The sequence below is a fragment of the Gadus morhua genome, chromosome 5 (assembly GCF_902167405.1).
Source record: "Gadus morhua chromosome 5, gadMor3.0, whole genome shotgun sequence".
In the NCBI taxonomy this organism is placed as follows: domain Eukaryota; kingdom Metazoa; phylum Chordata; class Actinopteri; order Gadiformes; family Gadidae; genus Gadus; species Gadus morhua.
The window spans coordinates 18,999,428-19,021,473 of NC_044052.1; the positions used below are offsets into that span (position 1 = coordinate 18,999,428).

Consider the following 22,046-nt stretch of genomic DNA (forward strand, 5'->3'; position numbering starts at 1 on the left):
GTTACTCAACGATAATTGCATTTTTATCTTATCTCTCTATTATATGACATAACGTAACGGGAATTTAAGTCCTGGCGGGGCTTCCACACCCCGCCTGGACTTTGACGGGACGGTTGAGGTCCGCCCTACGTTATCTACCAGACAATACCGTCGTAGGCTCGCTATATATACCCAGGCTATAGTTGGCTCAGTTCATTCCGGAGGAACCTTTCACCCGGCTGTAGTTTGCGCGGTTCAGTCCGGAGGAACCTTTCACTCGGCTAAAGTTGGCTCGGTTCAATCCGGAGGGTCCCTTCACCCGGCTAGTTTAATCGGTTCAGTCCGGAGGAACCTTTCACCCGGCTATAGTTGGCTCGCTTCAGTCCGGAGGAACCTTTCACTCTGCGGGAATTCGTGAGTTCCGCCTCAGGGGATGTCTCTCGGTCGACTGCACGAACCATGAGCCAGCGATGACATAATCTATTTATAAACGCTCTTCATTGTATTGTAATCAGTGATCATTGTTTTCTGACCGACATTATGCAAATGTAGGCCCTCGTTGTCTTTTTAATCCCCGGAATTCATATTAGAAATGCGTTTGATCTGCAACGATAACTAACCCACTAACTAAGCATATCTGCGACGCATCAGGTCGAAATGTCAGCCAACAATGCACCGTCCAATTTCTCCTGGGTGGACCCGGGGAAGTTGGCCGGGTTGGCCTTGCCAAGGATGACGGCGGAGTACCAGTACCTCCTGGACAACGGCATTCATCATCTTGTGTGCCTCTGTGAGAGGAAGCCCCCCAACCACGACACCTGCCCGCAGTTGCAACTGCACCACATCAAGATCACGGACTTCACCCCTCCGACGCCGGCCCAAACCGATGCGTTCCTCTCCATCGTGGAGAAGGCCAACTCCAAAGGGGAGGTAATTAATGCCGTTTTCGTTTGGGACATTTCGTACTACACTTTATAAAACACCAAACTGTTAGTCTGAGTTACAGAACCCCTGGACCAGAAGCCCTGGGGTCGTAGACTGGGCTTGCTTACTTACTTTACAGTTTATTATGGGGGGGGGGGGGGGGGTGAGTCTCGGAATGCTAAGGAAGCGCGATGTAAAGAGCATAGAGCACATCTATATATAGACGTAGGCCTACTCGGATCACCCTGAGCATGTTTGCACAACGTAAAGAAATCTATGTACACAACATTTACACATTGCAAGTGCAAAATCGCTACTCTCCCTCATCCACATTCACCTGGGGAGGTTAATCCAGTTCAAAGTCTGTATGCATTATTAAAAAACTATAATTTGCCACCCTGCTACCTTGCTTCCGGAAGATTCCCGTATGAGGTTGTGTCGTCTTGCTCAATGGTTCCGGGTCCATGCCTTCTTTTATAGCTAGTGTCGGTCTAACACCGCCCAGCGCTGCATGACTGTCCTAGCCGTGGCGGGATTAGAGCTCACATCATTACAGCATCATAACCAAATGAACACCAGAGGAGCCGGAACACAATAAAACACAATAAAACAAAGTACTGTTGATTTAAGAAAGGGACTGGGGGGGGGGGGGGGGAGAGAGAGAGAGAGAGAGAGAGAGAGAGAGAGAGAGAGAGAGAGAGAGAGAGAGAGAGAGAGAGAGAGAGAGAGAGAGAGAGAGAGAGAGAGAGAGAGAGAGAGAGAGAGAGAGAGAGAGAGAGAGAGAGAGAGAGAGAGAGAGAGAGAGAGAGAGAGAGAGAGAGAGAGAGAGAGAGAGAGAGAGAGAGAGAACAGAGAGAGAGCCCCAGAGCCCCGTTTGAAGCGTGTTCTAAGCGTGTGTCTCCTTCTCTGCCCACATCAGGGCGTGGCGGTGCACTGCATGCACGGCCACGGGCGCACGGGCACCATGCTGGCCTGCTACCTGGTGAAGACCAGGGGGATGTCCGGGGCCGACGCCATCCTCGAGACACGCCGGCTGCGGCCGGGGTCCATCGAGACGGCGGAGCAGGAGCGGGCCGTGGTGCAGTTCTACCAGCGCACCAAGTGAACCCGGGCAGGAAACTGGGACCGCCAGGGGGGCGGGTGTAGTGCCCCGGACGGTCCTCTAACCGGGGGGGGGGGACCCGGGGTGCTGGGAGGCAGGCATGGGGAGGCCTCATGCGCCCCTCCTCTGGAACCCACCTTCAGAACGTCTGGAGTCCACCTCATCGCGGTTCCGGTTTTAGGGACTGAGTTCAAGGCACTGGCGTGTTTTTATTCTTTCACCATATCATACTTTTTAATACATTTCTCCTTTGAATAACGGACGATTGTCCTTTGAACCTCTGTGAGTGAAGGGTGCAGTATGACTCAACGTGCCTTGGCTTTCCTCGTTGGAGGGGAAGTCGTGTATGCAGGTGAACAGGTGTAGGACGAAGAGGTCTACGGCTTGAAGGGTCTCAGAGGGATTGTTTATGCACTGACGATAAGATGGTTTGATTTTCTTTGCGCGATCTTTAAAACAAACGTAAGAACGGTACAAGAATAAATGGACATTTCTACCTCTGTTTTCTACTGTATGTTCAGCATACATCGTATGTCATGCTATCGTAAACGGCAGTAGCTTGCTTGTTCATCTAGCACTTTTCTTTTCAATCATTAAGTCTATAAAACAATACAAATGATGTTTACAATTATTATAGATGTCTTAAATTCGAAAAAAAATACTCGACTAATAATAAAACGAGACAATCAAGAAAACATTAGCATTTCAGTAGCTATAAAACAGCCAATAAACATAATATAAAATTTTCTGTTGTGTGCACTATGTTTTCATAATGGGTTGATGGACCGTTGAAGAACGTTGATGCCTTTCAGTTGGTGGTGTTGTTGTTTACGAGGCTGACCCCAGAGAGAAGAGACGCTGGCGTTCCTTAAAGGGAAGTTTCTCCGGAGCCGCCATACTCTGGAGCGAGTCTTCCTGGCTTCTGGAGAAACAAAGATTGATACATAGAATGTATACATCAAATATAAAGATCAATGCAAAGTCTGCAGCGTTCTAAAAGCCCCAGAGTGTCATGTTGACTGTTTCTCAGGGATCATGATGAAATGTTTGGATTCTGTGTAGAAATGTAATTCCTCAAAGTTGTTTTGGTGCTCCAGGACTATTCTAGAATGCACTGCAATATTATACCCACACACTCGCACACCTCAACTCACTTTTTTGGGACCACCTCATGAGAAGCACGGCCGTATCCAATCGATTTTTGATCTGTCAACGACATAAATAAAGAAACGTAAGATTGAACCTGGAGTGACGTCTCAAATACAGTTTGTCTCCCATTGAGAACAGTGACATTTGTGTATGCCCTCTGACCTGGAGCCATCCTCTGTCCTTCTGGGTCAGCCGGGTTGGTAGTTTGATGCTCCTTAACCTGGCTTTTCTCCTGTGGGATGAAACTATTATAAACTGGACACACATCTCTATATCTATATAAATAGATATCTCTATTTTTAGATAGATAGATATATAACTAGATGTACATATATATATATATATATATATATATATATATATATATATATATATATATATATATATATATATACACACACATATATAAATGTATGGTTACACTTTATAATAAGGTGCCATAATAAATAGCAAACTAGTCATTACCTAACTTGTTAGTATTTTTTAATTGTTACTAGAATATCTATTTGGCACAAGTTAATAGTTTTTTCATCATTAATTAAATATTAGTTGTTTGCATAACCCTAACCAAACCCTAACACACGACCCTAAGCCTAACACACGACCCTAACCCTAACACACATCCCTAACCCTAACACACGGCCCTAACCCTAACACACGGCCCTAACCCTAACACACGACCCTAACCCTAACCAGCGACACTCTGTGGTCAGTGAAAAAAAAACTATTAACTTGTGCCAAATAGATATTTTAGTAACAATTAACAAATATTAACAAAGGGTTAGGTAATGACTAGTTTGCTATTTATTATGGCACCTTATTATAAAGTGTTACCATATATATATATATATATATATATATATATATATATATATATATATATATATATATATATATATACACATACACATACATACACACACATATATACATATATATATATACACATACACACACATACAGTACATATCTATCTCTATGTATCGATATAGATAGATACACACTTTGTACTATACATATACTGTAAACTGCCACTCCATGGCTGGTCTCATACTGTTGAGTCATTTGTCACTTATCCAAAGCTAATGTGTAGACGTTATCACGAGCATGTCCCCCACCAGCTCAGAGCATTCTGTTCAGGGGTCTACATGTTAGACCTTGAGACATCGGGCTTTGAACCAAAAACCTTTCGGTTGGGAGTCAGGCCGCCTTGCCCATGACCCCCCCCCCCCCAATCTCCAGTATTAGGGTAACAAATATTTCACCAGTATGGGAACTCCAAAAAAATAAAAAAATAAAAAAATACCAAACTAAGACCTATTCACCCCAAGTCTGTTCTCGGTGCGTTGGGGGATCACCCTGAACTCCTCCTCCTCCTCCTCCTCCTCCTCCTCCTCCCCCCCGTTCTGCTGCAGCTCCTGCAGCCTCCTCTGGAACTGCAGCTCCAGGGTGAGCCGGCGCAGCCTCTCGCCGTCCCCCGGGGAGCGGGCCGCCCTGGCGCCCAGCTCCCTCACCTCCTCCTCCAGCGCCTCCAGCTCCCTCCGCCGCCGCTGCTCCTCCAGCTGCTCCCGCAGCCTCTCCCGCTCCTCCCTGCGCCAGGGGTCCGGGGAGAGGCCCTCCCCCGCCCCGGGGGGCGGGTCCTGGAAGGAGACGTGCCGGGTGGGGGGGGCGGGCCTCTGAGGACTGGAGGCGGTGCGCTGTGGTTGGCTGGGGGCGGCGCTCTGCCTTGGTCGGGGTGAGGAGGTGGGGGTGGTGGAGGAGGGCGGGGAGGAGGTGACGGGGCGGTGGCCACCCTGGACCGACCGGACGGGGCCCAGGGCAGGGTGGTGCTGGAAGGTGGAGAGGAGCGGTCTGGGCGGGGCGTCGGGCCTCGTTATGGGGATGTCGATGCGGGTGGGCTGGGTGGAGGTCCGGGAGGGAGGGGTTCTCCACACGCCAGCGCTGCTCTTTACATCCTGGGGTTCTGGGTTCTGGGCCTGGGTGGGGTTCTGGTTCTGCGCGTGGTTCTGGGGTCTGGAGGGGCTTTGGGCTGGGTTCTGGGGCTGGGTGGGGTTATGGGGTCTGGAGGGGCTTTGGGGGGGGATATGGGGCTGGGTGGGGTTTTGGGTGGGGTACTGGTGTCTGGAGGGGTTCTGGGGATGGTTGGGATTCTGGTTGGGGTTCTGGAGTCTTGAGGGGTTGTGGATGGGGTTTTGGGTGGGGTTCTGGAGTCTGGAGGGGCTTTGGGTGGGGTTCTGGGGTCTTGAGGGGTTCTGGATGGGGTTTTGGGTGGGGTTCTGGAGTCTGGAGGGGCTCTGTGTAGGATTCTGGGGCTGGGTGGGGTTCTCAGGCTGGTTGAGGCTCTGGGGATGGTAGGGGTTCTGGGTGGGGTTCTGGGGCTGGTTCTGGGTGGGGTTCTGGTTCTGGGTGGGGTTCTCGGCCTGGGGCTGGGTGTGGTACTGGGTGGGTTTCTGGGGCTGGTACTGGGTGGGGTTCTGGGGCTGGTACTGGGTGGGGTTCTGGGGCTGGTACTGGGTGGGGTTCTGGGGCTGGTACTGGGTGGGGTTCTGGGGCTGGTACTGGGTGGGGTTCTGGGGCTGGTTCTGGGTGGGGTTCTGGTTCTGGGTGGGGTTCGGGGGCTTTTGGAGGAGGCTGTGTGTGGAGGCACTGGGCCAGTGAGGGAGCGAGGGGCTGGGGTTGTGGGACGGTTCCGCTGGCCGCGGGTCCAGACTGAGGTTCTCCTGGGACAGGGCTTGGCGCTGAGGGAGAAGACGCATGACGTTATTGATATACTCGTCCCATATTTATCTTAAAAGGTGCAATCTCAGATATATCTGTTTCACTCCCTTTGGCGCCACCCCTGGTGATAAGTGGTACTTCTCCAGCAGCATCACCAGTGACACCGAGTAGGAAACCATCCCAAAACGGAAAATAGGAGGCATCTGATCAGCAGGTCATCCTCCCTCTGTCACCTCATTCAGCGACCGAAGGGACTACACATTTTTAACTTACATAAAAATCCTTGAGGTCACCACTGTCAATTATTTATAAAATAAAAATAAAAATGATACCACACATCATATCAACTCGATCAGCACACAATTATCGCAGTGATTGAGCAATGAATGAATTTAAACTTTGATTAGTGATCATCGACGTACCATGAAGGTCCTCATGTTGGGGTTCTGCTTCCTGGCCGACGGACCCAGGGAGATCCTGAGCAGCTGCTGTGATTGGTCAGCTGCCCTGTGGTCCAGATGTCTGGAGGACGGCAGGGTCTGGTACTCCCTGTGGAACGTCTGGTCCAGAGAGCAGCACAACGTTACTACAGCGCTACTACAACGTAGGTCAGAGTACAACGTAGCACAACTACAACGTTACTACAGCGTAGTCATAAAGTACAACGTAACATTACTACAACGTTACTACAGCGTAGTCATAAAGTACAACGTAACATTACTACAACGTTACTACAGCGTAGTCATAAAGTACAATGTAACATAAGTACAACGTTACTACAGCGCTTCTACAACGTACGTAAAAGTACAAAGTAACATAACAGCAACGTTACTACAGCGTAGTCAAAGTACAATGTAACATAACTACAACGTTTCTACAGCGCTTCTACAACGTGGGTCAAAGTACAATGTAACATAACTGCAACGTTACTACAGCGTTCCTACAATGTAGGTCAAAGTACAATGTAACATAACTACAACGTTACTACAGCGTTCCTACAATGTAGGTCAGAGTACAACGTAACACAACTACAACGTTACTACAGCGCTTCTACAACGTAAGTCAGAGTACAATGTAACATAACTACAACGTTATTACAGCTCTACTACAACGTGGGTCAAAGTACAACGTAACATAACTACAACGTTACTACAGCGTAGTCATAAAGTACAATGTAACACAACTACAACGTTACTACAGCGTAGGTCAGAGTACAACGTAACACAGCTACAACGTTACTACAGCGCTTCTACAACGTAAGTCAAACTACAACGTAACATAACTACAACATTACTACAGCTCTACTACAACGTAGGTCAGAGTACAATGTAACATAACTACAACGTTAGTACAGCGTAGTCATAAGTACGACGTAACATAACTACAACGTTACTACAGCGCTTCTACAATGTAGGTCAAAGTACAACGTAACATAACTACAACGTTACTACAGCGCTAATACAACATAAGTCAAAGTACAACGTAACATAACTACAGGATTAATACAACGTAGGTCAGAGTACAACGTTACACAACTACAACGTTAGTACAGCGCTCCTACAACATAGGTCAGTGTACAACGTAACATAACTACAACATTACTACGGCATAACTACAACGTAGGTCAGAGTACAACGTAACACAACTACAGTGTTGCTACAACGCTGTCTATTGAGGACAAAAGCTTGACTGACCACCAGAACGGACAATATCTCCATCAGTTTTTTGCTCAGCGTAACCAGTTGCAATTTCACCGTGTGGTAGGGAAGAATGTTTTGGATCAATAGGTTTCATCCAAATAGATTAAACACTCCACGTGTTTTTTGTAGAGCTGTCAGTTAAACGCGTTATTAACGGCGTTAACGCAAACCAATTTTAACGGCGTTAAAAAAATTATCGCACGATTAACGCATTGTTTTATTTAAAAAAAAAAATAAATAAATAAATTCTTTGGCTCAAAACAAAGAAGCAGTAGCCTGACTGCTATGTTCAAATGACATTTGTTCAAAGCAGTCGTTTAATTGCACTATAGGCTCTTTTTTTGTATCGTCCTGTTTTGATCAGTATATGCCAATGTTGTTATCAATAAAAAATCATTTGCACAAGGCAAGCCGATGCACTTCACCATGTTGATAAGATAATTAAAATGAGAAGAATTATGGGACAAAAAAATCAAGGGATATTTAGCATAGAACAATAATTTGCGATTAAACGCGATTAATCGTGAGTTAACTATGACATTAATGCGATTAATCACGATTAAATATTTTAATCGCTTGACAGCTCTAGTTTTTTGTGATCATAATAGTATCATTATCAACTAGTTTCATTATCACAGTTTACCACCGGATTGGGACAAGGCAAGGGTCGCATGCAGAATGAGTAGAGAATATAAAATATAAAGTATAATAGCATCGCAGGCAGTCCTGGGCTCCACCCAGACACCACCTCCCCCTCACCTCAGTGCAGAGATTGAGGGTGGAGATGGTGGGTCCTCCGTCTGCGGGCTCCTCTGGTACCTCCACCTCCTCAGGCACGCAGTCTGATGGGAGGGAGGGAGGAGGGAGGGAGGGAGGGAGGGAGGGAGGGAGGGAGGGGGAGGGAGGGAGGAGGGAGGGAGGGAGGGAGGGATGAAGGGAGGAAGGAAGGAACAAGGGAGGGGGAGAGGGAGGGAGGGAGGGAGGGAGGGAGGGAGGGAGGGAGGGAGGGAGGAAGGGAGGAGGGAGGGAGGGAGGGATGAAGGGAGGAAGGAAGGAGCAAGGGAGGGGGAGAGGGAGGAAGGTTGGAACGGAGGAAGGAGGGAGGGAGGGGAGGGAGGGAGGAAGGAGGGAGGGATGAGAGAGAGAGAGTGGAGGAGGGAGGGAGGGATGAGGGAGGGAGGGATGAGGGAGAGAGATTGGAGGAGGGAGGGAGGCAGGGAGGGAGGCAGGGAGGCAGGGAGGGAGGAAGGAAGAAAAACATATAAAGTAGGTCAAACCTATCCTTGGTACGGAAATCGTCGTCATCTTTTAACAGCTAACGATTGCCAAACTCTTGATTGTCTTAAGTTACACTTGTGTCCACATGCGTTGAAATGAGACCCTAATCCTGATCGTCCTCCGGTGGGCGGGCGTGTGTGAAGGGGTCCACCTACGGCTCATGTTGGGGTTGGAGCGGTACAGGAGCCGGTTCCTCTGGAGGTTCTGCTGCCGTCGGCTCCTGCTCCCCCCGGGGGCCTGCGGCTCCGGTCGGGGGCCCGGGACGCTGCACCCGACCCAGGCAGGGCCGCCGCCGGGCGTGCCCAAGTCCCGGTCACCTTGGTAACACGACAATTCATTATTTTAAGGATTAGAAAAAGGATTATGATTTTTTCTATAATCTAGCACCCCTAGTGGTATGTACGTCACATTGACATCCGGTAACCACCGCTGCCCATGCAATTGATCTCCAAGTGATGTGTGATACCTGTGTTGGGGGCGGAGCCAGGCTGGTTGATCAGGGCCTCCAGACCGTGGCAGCTAGCAGCGTGTTTAGCCACCTGTAGCGTCACCACGGGCCCCGTCTGCACCATTATCATGGCTGCCCTGCGTACGCACAGCATGGAGGTTAGCAACACATAGCTCACATCCACACAGCATGGGGGTTAGCATCTCATAGCTCACATCCACACAGCATGGTTAGCATCACATAGCTCACATCCACACAGCATGGAGGTTAGCCCCGTATAGCTCACATCCACCTAGCATGGAGGTTAGCAACACATAGCTAATATCCACACAGCATGGGGGTTAGCATCACATAGCTAATATCCGCACAGCATGGAGGTTAGCATCACATAGCTCACATCCACACAGCACGGGGGATAGCATCACATAGCTCTCAACACAGCATGACGGTTAGCATCACATAGCTCTCCTCCACACAGCATGGGGGTTAGCATCACATAGCTCTCCTCCACACAGCATGGGGGTTAGCCTCATATAGCTTGCATCCATTCTAGTTCACTTCAGTTTGCTTATATAACTCACATCCACACACAATAGCTTTGAGAGCTCATAGTAATATTTAAGAAAAAAAGTCAGTAATTTCATGATCACATATTATAGATCACAAATAATCATCGCTGTTGGCAACTTCCTCCATCCTAATTTGTAAGGCTTTTGTGAATTTATCCAGTCCTTCACAGACCAAACTAACCACCCGTTGAGGAGGTGAAGCCATCCATTAGATCTCATCCTACCTCTCTTGGTTCAGACCCACCAGACTCCGGCCGTCCACGCTGACCAACTGGTCTCCGACAGACAGCGTCCCGTCCTGCAGGGGCCAGAGGTTAAGGGTCAGGGGTACACAGAGGTCTGACCCTCCGTCGGTCCCCGGCCCTGTATAGTGCACTGTGGTCAAACTTAACGTGAGGCCAATCTGGGAGGAGGGTTTAAACGCTCACCACTTCAGCGGGGCCCCCCTGGACGATGGATTTGATATAAATGCCGATTTGAGCCTGGCCCGAACCCTGTCGCCGTGGGAATAAAACAGAAAAATATATAGAACATGCCTTGTAGTGAATGATTAAAATAATAGCATTTGAGTAAATAATACAATACATGGCTGTCATTAGATCTCTAGTTATTCACATCGCAGGGTGTTCGAATGATAACTCAGTCCACTGTGTGGGGAGGTTTGGGGCGGTGCGGATTTACCCTGGCGGCCACGATGCTCACGCCCATCCCGCTGTTCAGGGGCTTCCTCAGGGTGATGACCACCACCTCTGGTTCTCTCCGAGCCCCCGTCTATGACACAACAGGCAGAGGCGTTACCGGAGGTCAGCCCACCTGACTAGACTGGATCCGAGCACTCAGAGCCAGAATACACTTCAGTCACAGTCCAGGAGCAACTTGAATCCTACTGAAGTTTGCGTCGAGTGCTGAACACGAATGTGCCTCACTCCGTTAAAACAACATGAAGCTAGTTCTTCTTTGTGTCGTTGAGGTTCATCTGCTTTGGGCTTTATATGGAGTATTCAGTGTGTAAAAGATTGTCATAGTAGACTGTAGTGTGGCTAGACTAGAGTGATTCTTATGCGCTTTTTTCACTTGCACTGCAACCCCAAACTCTTATTTGGCCTGCCAGGTTCCCGGTATAAAGTGTGTGTAATGATTGTTTGAGCCCCTGTGTGAGCAGGCCATTGTCCAGATTCGAGCGACTAGATCCTGTGGTACATACTCCGGTCCCGTAGGGGGCGGTAAACGCAAAAAGGAAAAGGAAGAAGAATTCAAAATGAGCGCCGATGTTGTCTCTATTATTTGACTGCTTCCAAATCCAACCCATTGAACCAGTATGTGAGAACGAGCCTGATTCTGAGTCTCTGGACATTGTCCGGAGTTCATGTGTGTTCGTAAGGCTTTAGTTTACCGGCAGAAGGCTGGTGGTTGGGCAGTTGGGTTCATTGAAGAACACTCTCCAACTGCCATGACAGTTGGCTCTGGGAGTCAGCTTACAGAGACCTGGGGGAGCAGCAGAGATCAGTTACCCCCCCGCACCATACGATGACACACCAAGGGACTGAGGAGGAGGAGGTGCAGACATTCCAACATCGGACAGGAATGTTTTACAGGAGTAGACCACAAAATTAAAAAAAGTCGTTTTGCTTGAGTCGACGCAATTCTGAAGTCATTTTGTCAAAGGTACTCATAGTTACTCTCAAAGAGTCCCAAAGTCAACTTAAATTAACTTCTAACCATATGACCGCAAATAGTGGGTCTACAATGGCGTTGGAACAACTGTCCATCGGCATTTCTCTAACATCGGTTTAGAGAGAACTATATTTAAACAGAGAAAAAACTAATCCAGCTTGATTTCCATCACATGAATCACACTCCAAATACATCTTGGGTGTCCCAGTGTGGACGCTACTGGGATCACTGGGATTACCAGGATTCCCTTTACCTTTGCGGCAAATTGGCTCCAAGAATTCGGTGAAGCCAGGCGGAATCCCGCCCACCGTGTCACACGAGTAGCCTCCGTCAGGGAGCAGGAAGGGGAGGCGGAGCTCCAGACGCTCCTCCCTCTCCAGGCACCGCCCCTCGCTGGCCACCAGGGGGTCCGCCGAGCGCTTCGCTGCCATGACGACGCTGTCAATCAAAGCCTGGAGTAACAGAGTAGATCGTTTTTGTTGTTTACATTGTGTTATTGAAAGACCGGGCCTAACAATCAAACGTTATTTGATTAAGGGGTTTCTGTGCACTACGGAAGACTGAACAAGGGAAACGATTAACTGGTTGAGAAGAAAGCTGAAACAACAGTTATAGTATATTTTAAGATTTTATATAAGAAAAAAAAGATTATGATTATACGTGTACTGACGTATTGGGATGCCCTCATTTCCTCTGGCATGCCATGCTCAGTATTATTTCTTTCCATCCATTTTTCTTTAACTCTTTCATTGGAGATGCTCCACTTAACTATCTGGTCTACATTATAGAAACCATTACGACACCAGCTCGTTTAACTCCACGCAGGAGATGGTGAGGACCAAACTCTGAAGAAGGAGATGGAAGAAGCTTTCTGCAGTTGTACAGGTACAGGTGTGCAAGTTCAGGTGTACTGGTAAAGGTGTACAGGTAGAGGTGTACAGTTGTACAGGTAGAGGTGTATAGCTACAGGTGTACAGGTGTGTAGGCGCAGGTGCACAGAGAGATGTGTACAGATGTACAGGTGTACAGGTAGAGGTGTACAGGTGTGTAGATGTACAGGTAGAGGTGTACAGGTGTGTAGGGTACAGGTATACAGATAGAGGTGTACAGATAGATATGCACAGATGTACAGGTGTACAGGTAGAGTTGTACAGGTGTGTAGATGTACAGGTAAAGGTGTACAGGTGTGCAGGTGTGTAGACGTACAGGTAAAGGTGTACAGGTGTGCAGGTGTTTACCGGGGGGGATATGGGGTTCTCCGGGGGCATACAGGTAGAGGTGTACAGGTGTGTAGATGTACAGGTAGAGGTGTACAGGTGTGTAGACGTACAGGTAAAGGTGTACAGGTGTGCAGGTGTTTACCAGGGGTATACGGGGCTCTTCGGGGGCGTACAGGTAGCCGGTCAGCAGGGTGTGCAGCTGCAGGGAGTTGAGCTTGAAGCATGTCTTCTGGACCGCCTCCGTGTCCTGGACCGAGTACTTGCTCATGGTGAGCAGCATGGTTGCCTAGAAACCCACCAACCGATTACACACACTTTAAGTCCATTCAATCCATTACGATCCATTGGGATCATTCAGAGGACGAGGTAAATGAAGAGGACCTTCCAGGAAGAGGATCAGGAAGAGGACCAGGAAGAGGACCTGACCAGGAAGAGGAAGAGGACCAGGAAGAGGAAGAGGACCAGGAGGAGGATCTGACCAGGAAGAGGAAGAGGAAGAGGAGGAGAAAGAAGAAGACATGACCAGGACGAAGAAGAGGCCCTGACCAGAAAGAGGACCAGGGAGAGAAAGAGGTCCAGGAAGAGGTCCTGACAAGAAGGAAGAAGAGGACCTGACCAGGAAGAGGAAGAGGAGGAGGTCCTGACCAGGAAGAGGAAGAGGACCAGGAAGGGGAAGAGGACCTAACCAGGAATAGGAAGAGGACCAGGAAGAGGAAGGGGACCTGACCAGGAAGAGGAAGACGACCATGAAGAGGAAGAGGTCCTGACCTGCACGATGTGGCCCAGGTGGCAGTCCGCCGCCAGCTCCAGGCCCTGCCGCTCCGCCCAGCCCTCGACGGCACTGAGCCTCTGCCGGAGGGCCGCGCCCCAGTAGTGGGAGCGCAGCCCCAGGGGCCCGGCCTGGGGGCCCATCAGCTGGTTGAAGAGCCAGGCACTGGTGTAGTGGAAGAGCTGGGAGAAGAGCTGGATGGTGAGGGCGGGGTTGACCTGGCAGCGCCTCAGCAGAGCCATGGTGTTCATCAGGGTGTTCAGGACCATCTCTGGGAGGGGGGCAGATTACAGACCAGATCAAACCAGAGCGAACCACAGCAAAGCAGATCAGATCAAACCAGAGCAAACCAGGGAAAATACCAGAGAGCAGACGAGAGCAGCAGACCAGATCTAACCAGACCAGACCAGACTAGAGCAGACTAGACCAGATCAAACCAGACAAGACCAGACCAGATCAGACTAGAGAAGATACCAAAGATTAGACCGGACCAGACCAGACTCAACCAGTCCAGAAAAGACCAGAGCTGATGAGAAAATGCCACAAAAGATTTTTAACAAGATAAAATAGTTGCTGAATGTTATTAAACTGTATTGTGTAAAAGTAAACACATAAGGGTTTAAGAAATAACAACATAGATATTCTGCATTACTTCAGCTATACAAAAGGTATTTTGAATAAGGTTTAGGAAAGTTTAGGAAGGTTTAGGAAGGGTCAGGAAGGGTTAGAAAGTGTTGGGAAGGTTTCGGGAAGATTTACCGATGCCTGCCGGCAGCGGGCCGTATTGGTCCGGATCCAAGAAGAACGTTGGCAGGTGTTTCCGAAGTTCACACTGTAGACACTGGATTAGATACCTTTCACAATAAAAGCACACATAAAAAAGGACTAATGTTATAATATAGGGCCATCAACATTTCAGCCAATGTTAAATCTTGTCCTTAAAGAATGTAAAGAACAAGCAGGCGAGTATAGCATCAGTAAGAATAACCTAGATTGTGAAAGGTAGTCCGCTCTGATTTAAGATTGAGTTTTGAGATTGAGATTCTGCATAGCCTACCACCTACCGTCCTACAACCCTCCCAGGCCCTTATTGTATGTTTACGTCCTGGCACTTAATGCATGCACTTATTGTATGCATACGTCCTTGCTATCTTTCTTGTATATGGAGAACGGGTTAACCTAGCGATTGTTAGTGCTTGGCACTTAGTTCTTTGAACATCCTTACTGTACCGACAGTGATATATTGTTGTTTCTCTTTCCTCTCACAAATGTACTGATTGTAAGTCGCTTTGGATAACAGCGTCTGCTTAATGCCCTAAATATAAATATAAATGTTTGGTTTTTTAAGAAAAAAGCGGCAAGTAAAATCAGATCACACATCTAATCCTCATCAGTGGGTCAGCCTGCCCTGCCGGTGAATGAGTCCGTCAGTCCGTCAGTCCGTCAGTCCGTCGCTCACTTGTACGCTGTGTGGACGAGGTGCGACAGCTGCTGCTGCGTCTGCCCGGTGAGGGGCCCTACGGCCCCGTCCTGCTGCAGGAAGTTCAGCAGCTCTGAGGTGTTGGCCAACCAGAAGGAGAGGGCCCCGGCCATGGTATGCTGCTTCTACACACACACACACACACACACACACACACACACACACACACACACACACACACACACACACACACACACACACACACACACACACACACACACACACACACACACAAACCGACGACAAACATACCAATGAAGAAAGACACTGAGTTTGTATGAAATGCACAAACACACAGACACAGTGGGAGGACACTGACTGTTATAAACAGTGTACAAACACACACACACACACACACACACACACAAACACACACACACACACACACACACACACACACACACTCGATATACACAGTATAAACACACACACACACACACACACACACACACACACACACACACACACACACACACACACACACACACACACACACACACAATGTGTCCTCCATATAAACAGTATAACACACACACACACACACACACACACACACACACACACACACACACCTGGTTTACTACTGGTTACAAGTGAGTGTGTCAGTGTGGTGGCTAGGGCCAAAGTGACTTGGTGCCCTCCCTATGACCCTAGTTTACCTGCAGGCATCTTGGAGTAAGCCCTCCTGTGTCTCAATTCACTCTGAAAGTGCTCTAAAGCCCTGACCTAACTGTGTTTTTGAAAAGCTATACAATATGGACCACATTAGCATGCTGAAGCAGATCTTTGGAATATCAGCTCATGTTCATAGACTTGCCTGGATGACCTTCTCCGTCATGGCTACCATTCTGTTTGTGATGGTGGTGACTGTGTTGGGCTTCTCCCTGGGGGCGGGGCCCTCTGCGTCGGTGGGCCGCAGGGCCGAGCGGGCCGTGGCGTAGAGCGCATACGCGGGCGACAGCTTGAAGTACACCGTCGAACTGTTGGTGTAGTTGATGACGGCGGAAATAAAGGCTTCCTCGCCTGCAATTCCAAAGACCACCCACAGGGGGCGAAAATGGCGCATTTAAAAAAAGGATTTTCAGCCGTCTGTGAGGATTAAGTATTTATTTTGGCCGGTAAATTGCTAAGAACAATGCAAACTGGAGCATACTCACATCCGGGGGAAAACTGGATTTCCACTGGTAGTTGAAGATGATCCTTCACTTGGTTCAGTTGTTGACCTTCTCCGAGTCCCACAGCTGAATACAGAGAGAAACACAACAGGACAGCACTTGGTAAGCAATGTGTATGCCTACTTTAACTGTATTTACATTTTAGCAATGTACAAACTTAAAAGATAATGTCCTTGAGTAAAACGAATATGTGGACGGTGGTAGTGGGACTACAGACACATAAGATCATCAATAGAATAAAATCAGCAATCATTAATCAGATCAAATCACTTTAATGGAGTCGTTTATGGTTCATTGGAAACCGTCCACACTGACCAGGGTCTGACTGGCTATGCTGGGAGGGGCTCCGGTTGCCTTCAGTTGACCTGTGTGGGTGTTGCCATGGGAACGAACAAAAGGTTATGGATGGTTCAGACGGTCAACAGACATTTCATAGCATCACTCTCAGCCCATCACTTAAACTGATGCTTAAGAAGAAGAAGAAGAAGAAGAAGAAGAACAAGAACAAGAACAAGAACAAGAAGAGGAACAAGAACAAGAAGAACAAGAACAAGAACAAGAACAAGAAGAAGAAGAAGAAGAAGAAGAAGAAGAAGAAGAAGAAGAAGAAGAAGAAGAAGAAGAAGAAGAAGAAGAACAAGAAGAAGAAGAAGAAGAAGAAGAAGAAGAAGAAGAAGAAAACAATATGTGGTACAATTCAAACCTCTCCTGACTCTCCACATATCTTTGAATGCTATGAATTTATCCATTGAATGCATCCATGATTTTCCCTGTGACTTGATGGGATGTGTCAATTCATTTATTATTGTATAACTACTTAATTTATAACTTGACTAACATCCCTAACAAGCAACTGGAATGTAACAAAAGTGGCCTGCAGACCCAAGTTCAGAACAATGGGCAGGGAGACAAGAGCAAAACGGGAAAGAACCACACAATGGAAAACAGGAAGAAAACTAGCTTTACTTGAAGCAAGCAGAAAAAACAGGAACCAACAACCCTTCACATCGTGAGAACCCTCACCCTGACGTGAATGAACTCACATCTAGACCGAGCGCTGACCTAATGACTTCAATAGGAAACCTAAATGGGGTTCAGTCTACCCACAAATGAAGAGTCCATCCGTTTTGGAAGCCAATCTGAGCCCCAATAGTCATTTTTGCTCAGGACGGATCCCTACTGAGTGAAATGACCCGTAAAGGAATCATGTTTTTTCTGGGCTTGGCTTCAGATCAAACGGAGGGAAGATAACCCCGACGGCACTTGTTTGCATGAGAGCGCTCCCTCTACAGGTGGAACCATGCTATTGCACTCACAATAATAAATTGTAATTTAAAAGGCACCCAGTGCAACTTTCGAGGCTTAAAAATAAAGATTCAATTTCTAGTCTTTTTTACACGTAGTAAGTTTCAATAACTCCATACCATTACATACCGACATTTAAGCAGCAAAGATGAGACAACAACAACAATGCCGCCATTTTCTTTATTTTTTGTAACCTACAATAAATAAAGCAGGCTTCCAGTCAATGGAAAAATGGCTTCTCCCCACCGGCGATTGTTGTTGTTAACGATTTTCTATCAGTTCTCACCACACGACGACGTCTCATCTTTGCTCCTTGAATGTCGATATGTAATGGTATGGAGTTATTGAAACTTACTACGTGTAAAAAAGACTAATGTTTACATAAAGTTGCACTGGGTGCCTTTAAGATAGCTCTGAAGACACACCTATTGCAGCTGTCCACATGACTGAAATTGTAATCATTTTGTGAACTAAATTACTGTGACCGGTATGTTGTACTCATTATCTTTTGTATAATGTTTGGTAATGTATGTATTCTCTATCTTTTATATTGTATGCTCCTATGGACCCCAGGAAGACTAGCTGCCGCCTCGGCATCAGCTAATGGGCATCCATTCAATAAACAATAAACAATAAACAACCTCTGATTGGTTGACCACAGTCCTCTGCTGTTTCAAGGGTGAATCTTACCCGTTCTCAATCGCTTCTTTTTTGTTTTTCTTCTTCTTCTTCTCCTTCTTCGACAAAGTTCTCTTAAAGGTTTCGATCACTCCTCCTTTTTCCTTCTTTTCGATAGTGTTTGTCTACGGAGACACACACACACACACACACACACACACACACACACACACACACACACACACACACACACACACACACACACACACACACACACACACACACACACACACACAACCAACTAGATTAGAGAATGTATCAGATCTTAGAAAAGATTGGGAAATGTACATCATATTATAATATATCATATTATATTATGTTAGATTCTATTATGTTGGATTAAATTCTGTTTCTTTCAGATTAAATTATATTTGATCATTTCAGATTAGACATGGTTTAAGGTAAAATAAGATGAGGTAATACCTGGTGGTCCCCTGACCCCTCCAGCCCGGGGCCGTCCCTCCGGAGGACGAAGCGGCCCTCTCTGTTGTCGGACGTCCAGTTCAGCTGGACCAGCAGGGGCTTCTCCTCCAGGTCCAGTCTGCGTTCTGGGGCAGCAGGGGGGAAGAGGCCCCCAATGTTAACACAGGGGTCTGTGTGATGTAATGATCCCCAAATAAACCAGCCCCCCCCCCCCCCCCCCCCCCCCCCCCCCCCAAATGAACCAGGGGCCGGACCCCCCCAGGGGCCCAGAAGCTCCCCCAAATAAACAAGAGGCCCAGACCCCAAGAACCCCCCCCCCCCCCAATTAACCAGGGGCACAGAAGCCCCCTAAATAATCCAGGGGCCCAGAAGACCCAAGAAATAAACCAGGGCCCCAGACTCCCCCAAATAAACCATGGGCCCAGAATACCCCCCAAAATGATTTTGTTGCAGCGTACACATAAAGTCAAGTGTGGGCCTCGAGATCACCTTCAGGGGCGTGGACCTCGTTCAGGCAGAAGGACGAGCTCAGCATCTTCATGTCCGGTCTGAACTTCTCCGCGAGCGTGTCAATGACCTCGCGCGCGGTAGCGCGGCTGCTCACGCGCAGGCACGTTGTGGCGGCGCTGGCCGCGGCGCTGTCTTCGAGGTAGAAGCGCACCACGCCGCAGAACTCGAGGTTCTAGTGGAGGGGTCCCCCATGACGACATGAACACATGAGGACATAACGTGAGTGCTATCTGTGGGGGTCGGACCCATGGACTGTTTACAGAGCGGACTTGAACTCACAGATCGAAATCTCATGTAAATGGTCATGGATGGCATTTATCACTCGCTGTTCACAATTGCCTAACATTCACCCATTCATGCACTAATTCACACACCGACGGCAGTGATAACCATGCAAGGTGACAGCCAGCTCGTCGCGGGCGTTGGGTGCCTTGCTCAGGGACACCTCGAAACTCCCCTCGTGGCCGGATATCGAACAGGTTACCAGCCCACCCGCGCTTCGTTCCGTTATGTGTGAAGTCCCATTATTTAGTGCCCCAGAAATATTAAAGCCTTGTTATTCAATAAAGCAGTGCTGGACATGTCAGGATTAAAACTCATGTTATTCATCCAACACGTAGACCTACATTGCAGGTAGGCTACTTTCCCCTTTAAAAAGTTAATTATTTAAACAGTAAAACATATATAAAGTTGATTATAAGAAAGTGAAGCGGTCACTTTTCACTCTCAAGCAAACTTCTTAATGTCCAACAGCTCTCCAGAACAACACTGATATGATATCCACAAGTAAACGTTTCCTGAGCCTCACCTCGTCAGGCTGGCTGATCTCGAACAGGTCCAGTCTGTTGTTATTCCATTGACGGATAACTTCCGCCAGCCGCTGCTGCTCCTCTTTCTCCAGCATCATGTCAGCGGCTTCAGGTCTTCAGTGTCCTCCGTGGAGCCTCCGTGAAGCAGTTACACGGATCCCTCTGTTCGTCCCTCGGATCCCGACAACTCGGACCCCGCCCTGCCTCGTACACCTCGGTCATTAGATGTCGACTGTTCCTCCAGTCTAATGAGTTCATGTCCCGCCCCCCTCCCCCCCTCCCCCCCCTTCCTGCCGGGTCAGTGGAGTCCCGTTATGTGGGCCAAAGTGTCCCCATAACGCATCGGTCAAAGCCGAAGCTCCGAGTTCATCATAAGGTCTATTGAGGCGCATTCTTTGAGTTTTACTCCGGTGCATAAATACATGTAAATCAAACCTTCAACGTTCAAGTCAAGTAATTTTGTTTTTAATTAGCAATTAGAAAACGTGTGACGCGTTGTCTTGATTCACTTTACTGATGACGACACATCTTGTATCCTCCCTCGCTGATTTGTTTATTTACACATTTCATAACAAGTTTTGCGAATTGCGATTAATTATTTTTGAAATGTTTCCGATGGAAACTGTTATTAGCACATCATTCTTTCAGTGATGATCACCCAGGTCTTCCATTCATACCACAAATGAGATGTGGGCCATCTTTTGTTGCCCAAGCTAGCCGAATAAATACACAATAGAACAAAAGCTTTAATTTACAGCAGCCATCCATTCATTTCGAAAGGTCAACGAAGAACAGTGGCAGGACCACAAGCCATTGTTGTCTGGACGGGGAATCTGGGAACAGGGACTATTTTAATTTGTGATAATTAGCCAAAATAAAAAGAACCACGCGTGATAATAAATGGCTATAGGCCGATACATAAACAGATACAATATCATAGAGATCATCCTCATTGGCTGTTGACCGCCTAATTGTGAAAGTGTATTGTTTGAGCGTTAACTGCTTCCAGCATGAAAGAAAAAGGGTAAATGGATTGCATTTATGAAGCGTTTTCTAACCAGTGGCTACTCAAAGCGCTTTACAACATTGCCAAATATTCACCCATTCATGCACATTCACCCACCGACGGTGGTGTCAGCCACGCAAGGCGACAGCCAGCTCGTCGGGAGCGGTTAGGGTGAGGTGCCTTGCTCAGGGACACCTCGGCACTCTGCTAGGAGGAGCCGGGGATCGCAACCTTCTGGAGACCAGTCAACCCGATCTACCTGTTGAGCCACATAGAGCCGCAGAGAGAGTCCTATAAAACCAAGCAAAACGAATTATTGAGAGGTATGTTTGATTTGGTTCTGTGTACATGATTCCAGTAACAGCTGAAGATAGATTCCACCTGTTTCCTACGATCGTAGTTCAAGCGGCTGCTTCCTCCTTCAACTTCCTGTGGGTCATGGGCGGGCCCCAACTCGGACAGGGTGCGGATGTCCTGAGGTCCAGTTCTAGAGTTGTTACGATATCAATACCAGACTAGTGTTAGACTTGTATGCTGCCTTTTAGGCTTTTAGGCAGTATCGGGTATCGGCTACTAGTAAACAAGTCTATGATGTTTTTTCTGATCGTTACCACGTCTTTGTCGTTCCAATCGAGAACATTCACTTTAGCAAACTTGGTGAGGACCTTTTTATACACAAAACCGTCTAACAATCTGTCACCTCAACCATTTTGTAAAGATCCAGGCATGATAGTGACGAGAGAGAGAGAGAGAGAGAGAGAGAGAGAGAGAGAGAGAGAGAGAGAGAGAGAGAGAGAGAGAGAGAGAGAGAGAGAGAGAGAGAGAAAGAGAGACATGCAACTTGTTTTCAGCTGAAGGCCACCCAGACTGCTTATCTCCATGGAAACAGTCTAGATGTTTCACACTTCCCCAGGTTATTTTAAGATGCAAAAGGTTTAAAAATGTACGCCCACAAGATCCCACTTTATCGACTACTCCATCCGTTTTCCTGTGATACTTTATCATATGGAAATTTGTGTGATGTTGACGTTCTTGCTGACTCGGTATTGTTTCGATTTTGTTTTAAACCCTGACACCTAGTGCATTATGGGAGACGTTCCTCCTGCCTGGTGGTTATTTATAGTTGAAGG

At 47.7% G+C, this 22,046-nt stretch overlaps 2 protein-coding genes across 2 annotated transcripts; one reads left to right on the top strand and one right to left on the bottom strand.

Moving 5' to 3' along the window:
• Window positions 1–41: 41 nt before the first annotated feature.
• dusp23b (dual specificity phosphatase 23b) lies at window positions 42–3,247 on the top strand. Its single transcript, XM_030357072.1, has 3 exons — window positions 42–393; window positions 631–909; window positions 1,823–3,247. The coding sequence occupies exons 2-3, from the start codon at window positions 637–639 to the stop codon at window positions 2,006–2,008; spliced, it is 459 nt and encodes a 152-aa protein (XP_030212932.1). The 5' UTR covers window positions 42–393; window positions 631–636; the 3' UTR covers window positions 2,009–3,247.
• On the bottom strand, window positions 2,390–20,147 carry afdnb (afadin, adherens junction formation factor b). The gene is made up of 24 exons (XM_030357139.1): window positions 19,910–20,147; window positions 19,081–19,273; window positions 18,592–18,716; window positions 18,181–18,293; window positions 16,501–16,550; window positions 16,168–16,251; window positions 15,828–16,033; window positions 14,990–15,135; window positions 14,290–14,384; window positions 13,530–13,801; window positions 12,904–13,047; window positions 11,795–11,993; window positions 11,261–11,352; window positions 10,549–10,638; window positions 10,296–10,361; window positions 10,092–10,165; window positions 9,317–9,435; window positions 9,006–9,167; window positions 8,332–8,414; window positions 6,295–6,432; window positions 4,480–5,892; window positions 3,317–3,386; window positions 3,160–3,211; window positions 2,390–2,927 (listed from the first exon to the last, which is right to left on the bottom strand). The coding sequence occupies exons 1-24, from the start codon at window positions 20,006–20,008 to the stop codon at window positions 2,834–2,836; spliced, it is 4,179 nt and encodes a 1,392-aa protein (XP_030212999.1). The 5' UTR covers window positions 20,009–20,147; the 3' UTR covers window positions 2,390–2,833.
• Between the last annotated feature and the right edge of the window lie 1,899 nt (window positions 20,148–22,046).

Coding starts and splice junctions, on each gene's coding strand:
- dusp23b (XM_030357072.1), top strand. CDS start 637: ATGTCAGCCAACAATGCACCGTCCAATTTCTCCTGGGTGGACCCGGGG. Junction 910..1,822: donor AGGCCAACTCCAAAGGGGAG/GTAATTAATGCC, acceptor TGCCCACATCAG/GGCGTGGCGGTGCACTGCAT.
- afdnb (XM_030357139.1), bottom strand. CDS start 20,008: ATGATGCTGGAGAAAGAGGAGCAGCAGCGGCTGGCGGAAGTTATCCGT. Junction 6,433..8,331: donor CCCTCAATCTCTGCACTGAG/GTGAGGGGGAGG, acceptor TCTCTGGACCAG/ACGTTCCACAGGGAGTACCA. Junction 3,212..3,316: donor AGGACAGAGGATGGCTCCAG/GTCAGAGGGCAT, acceptor TGTCGTTGACAG/ATCAAAAATCGATTGGATAC.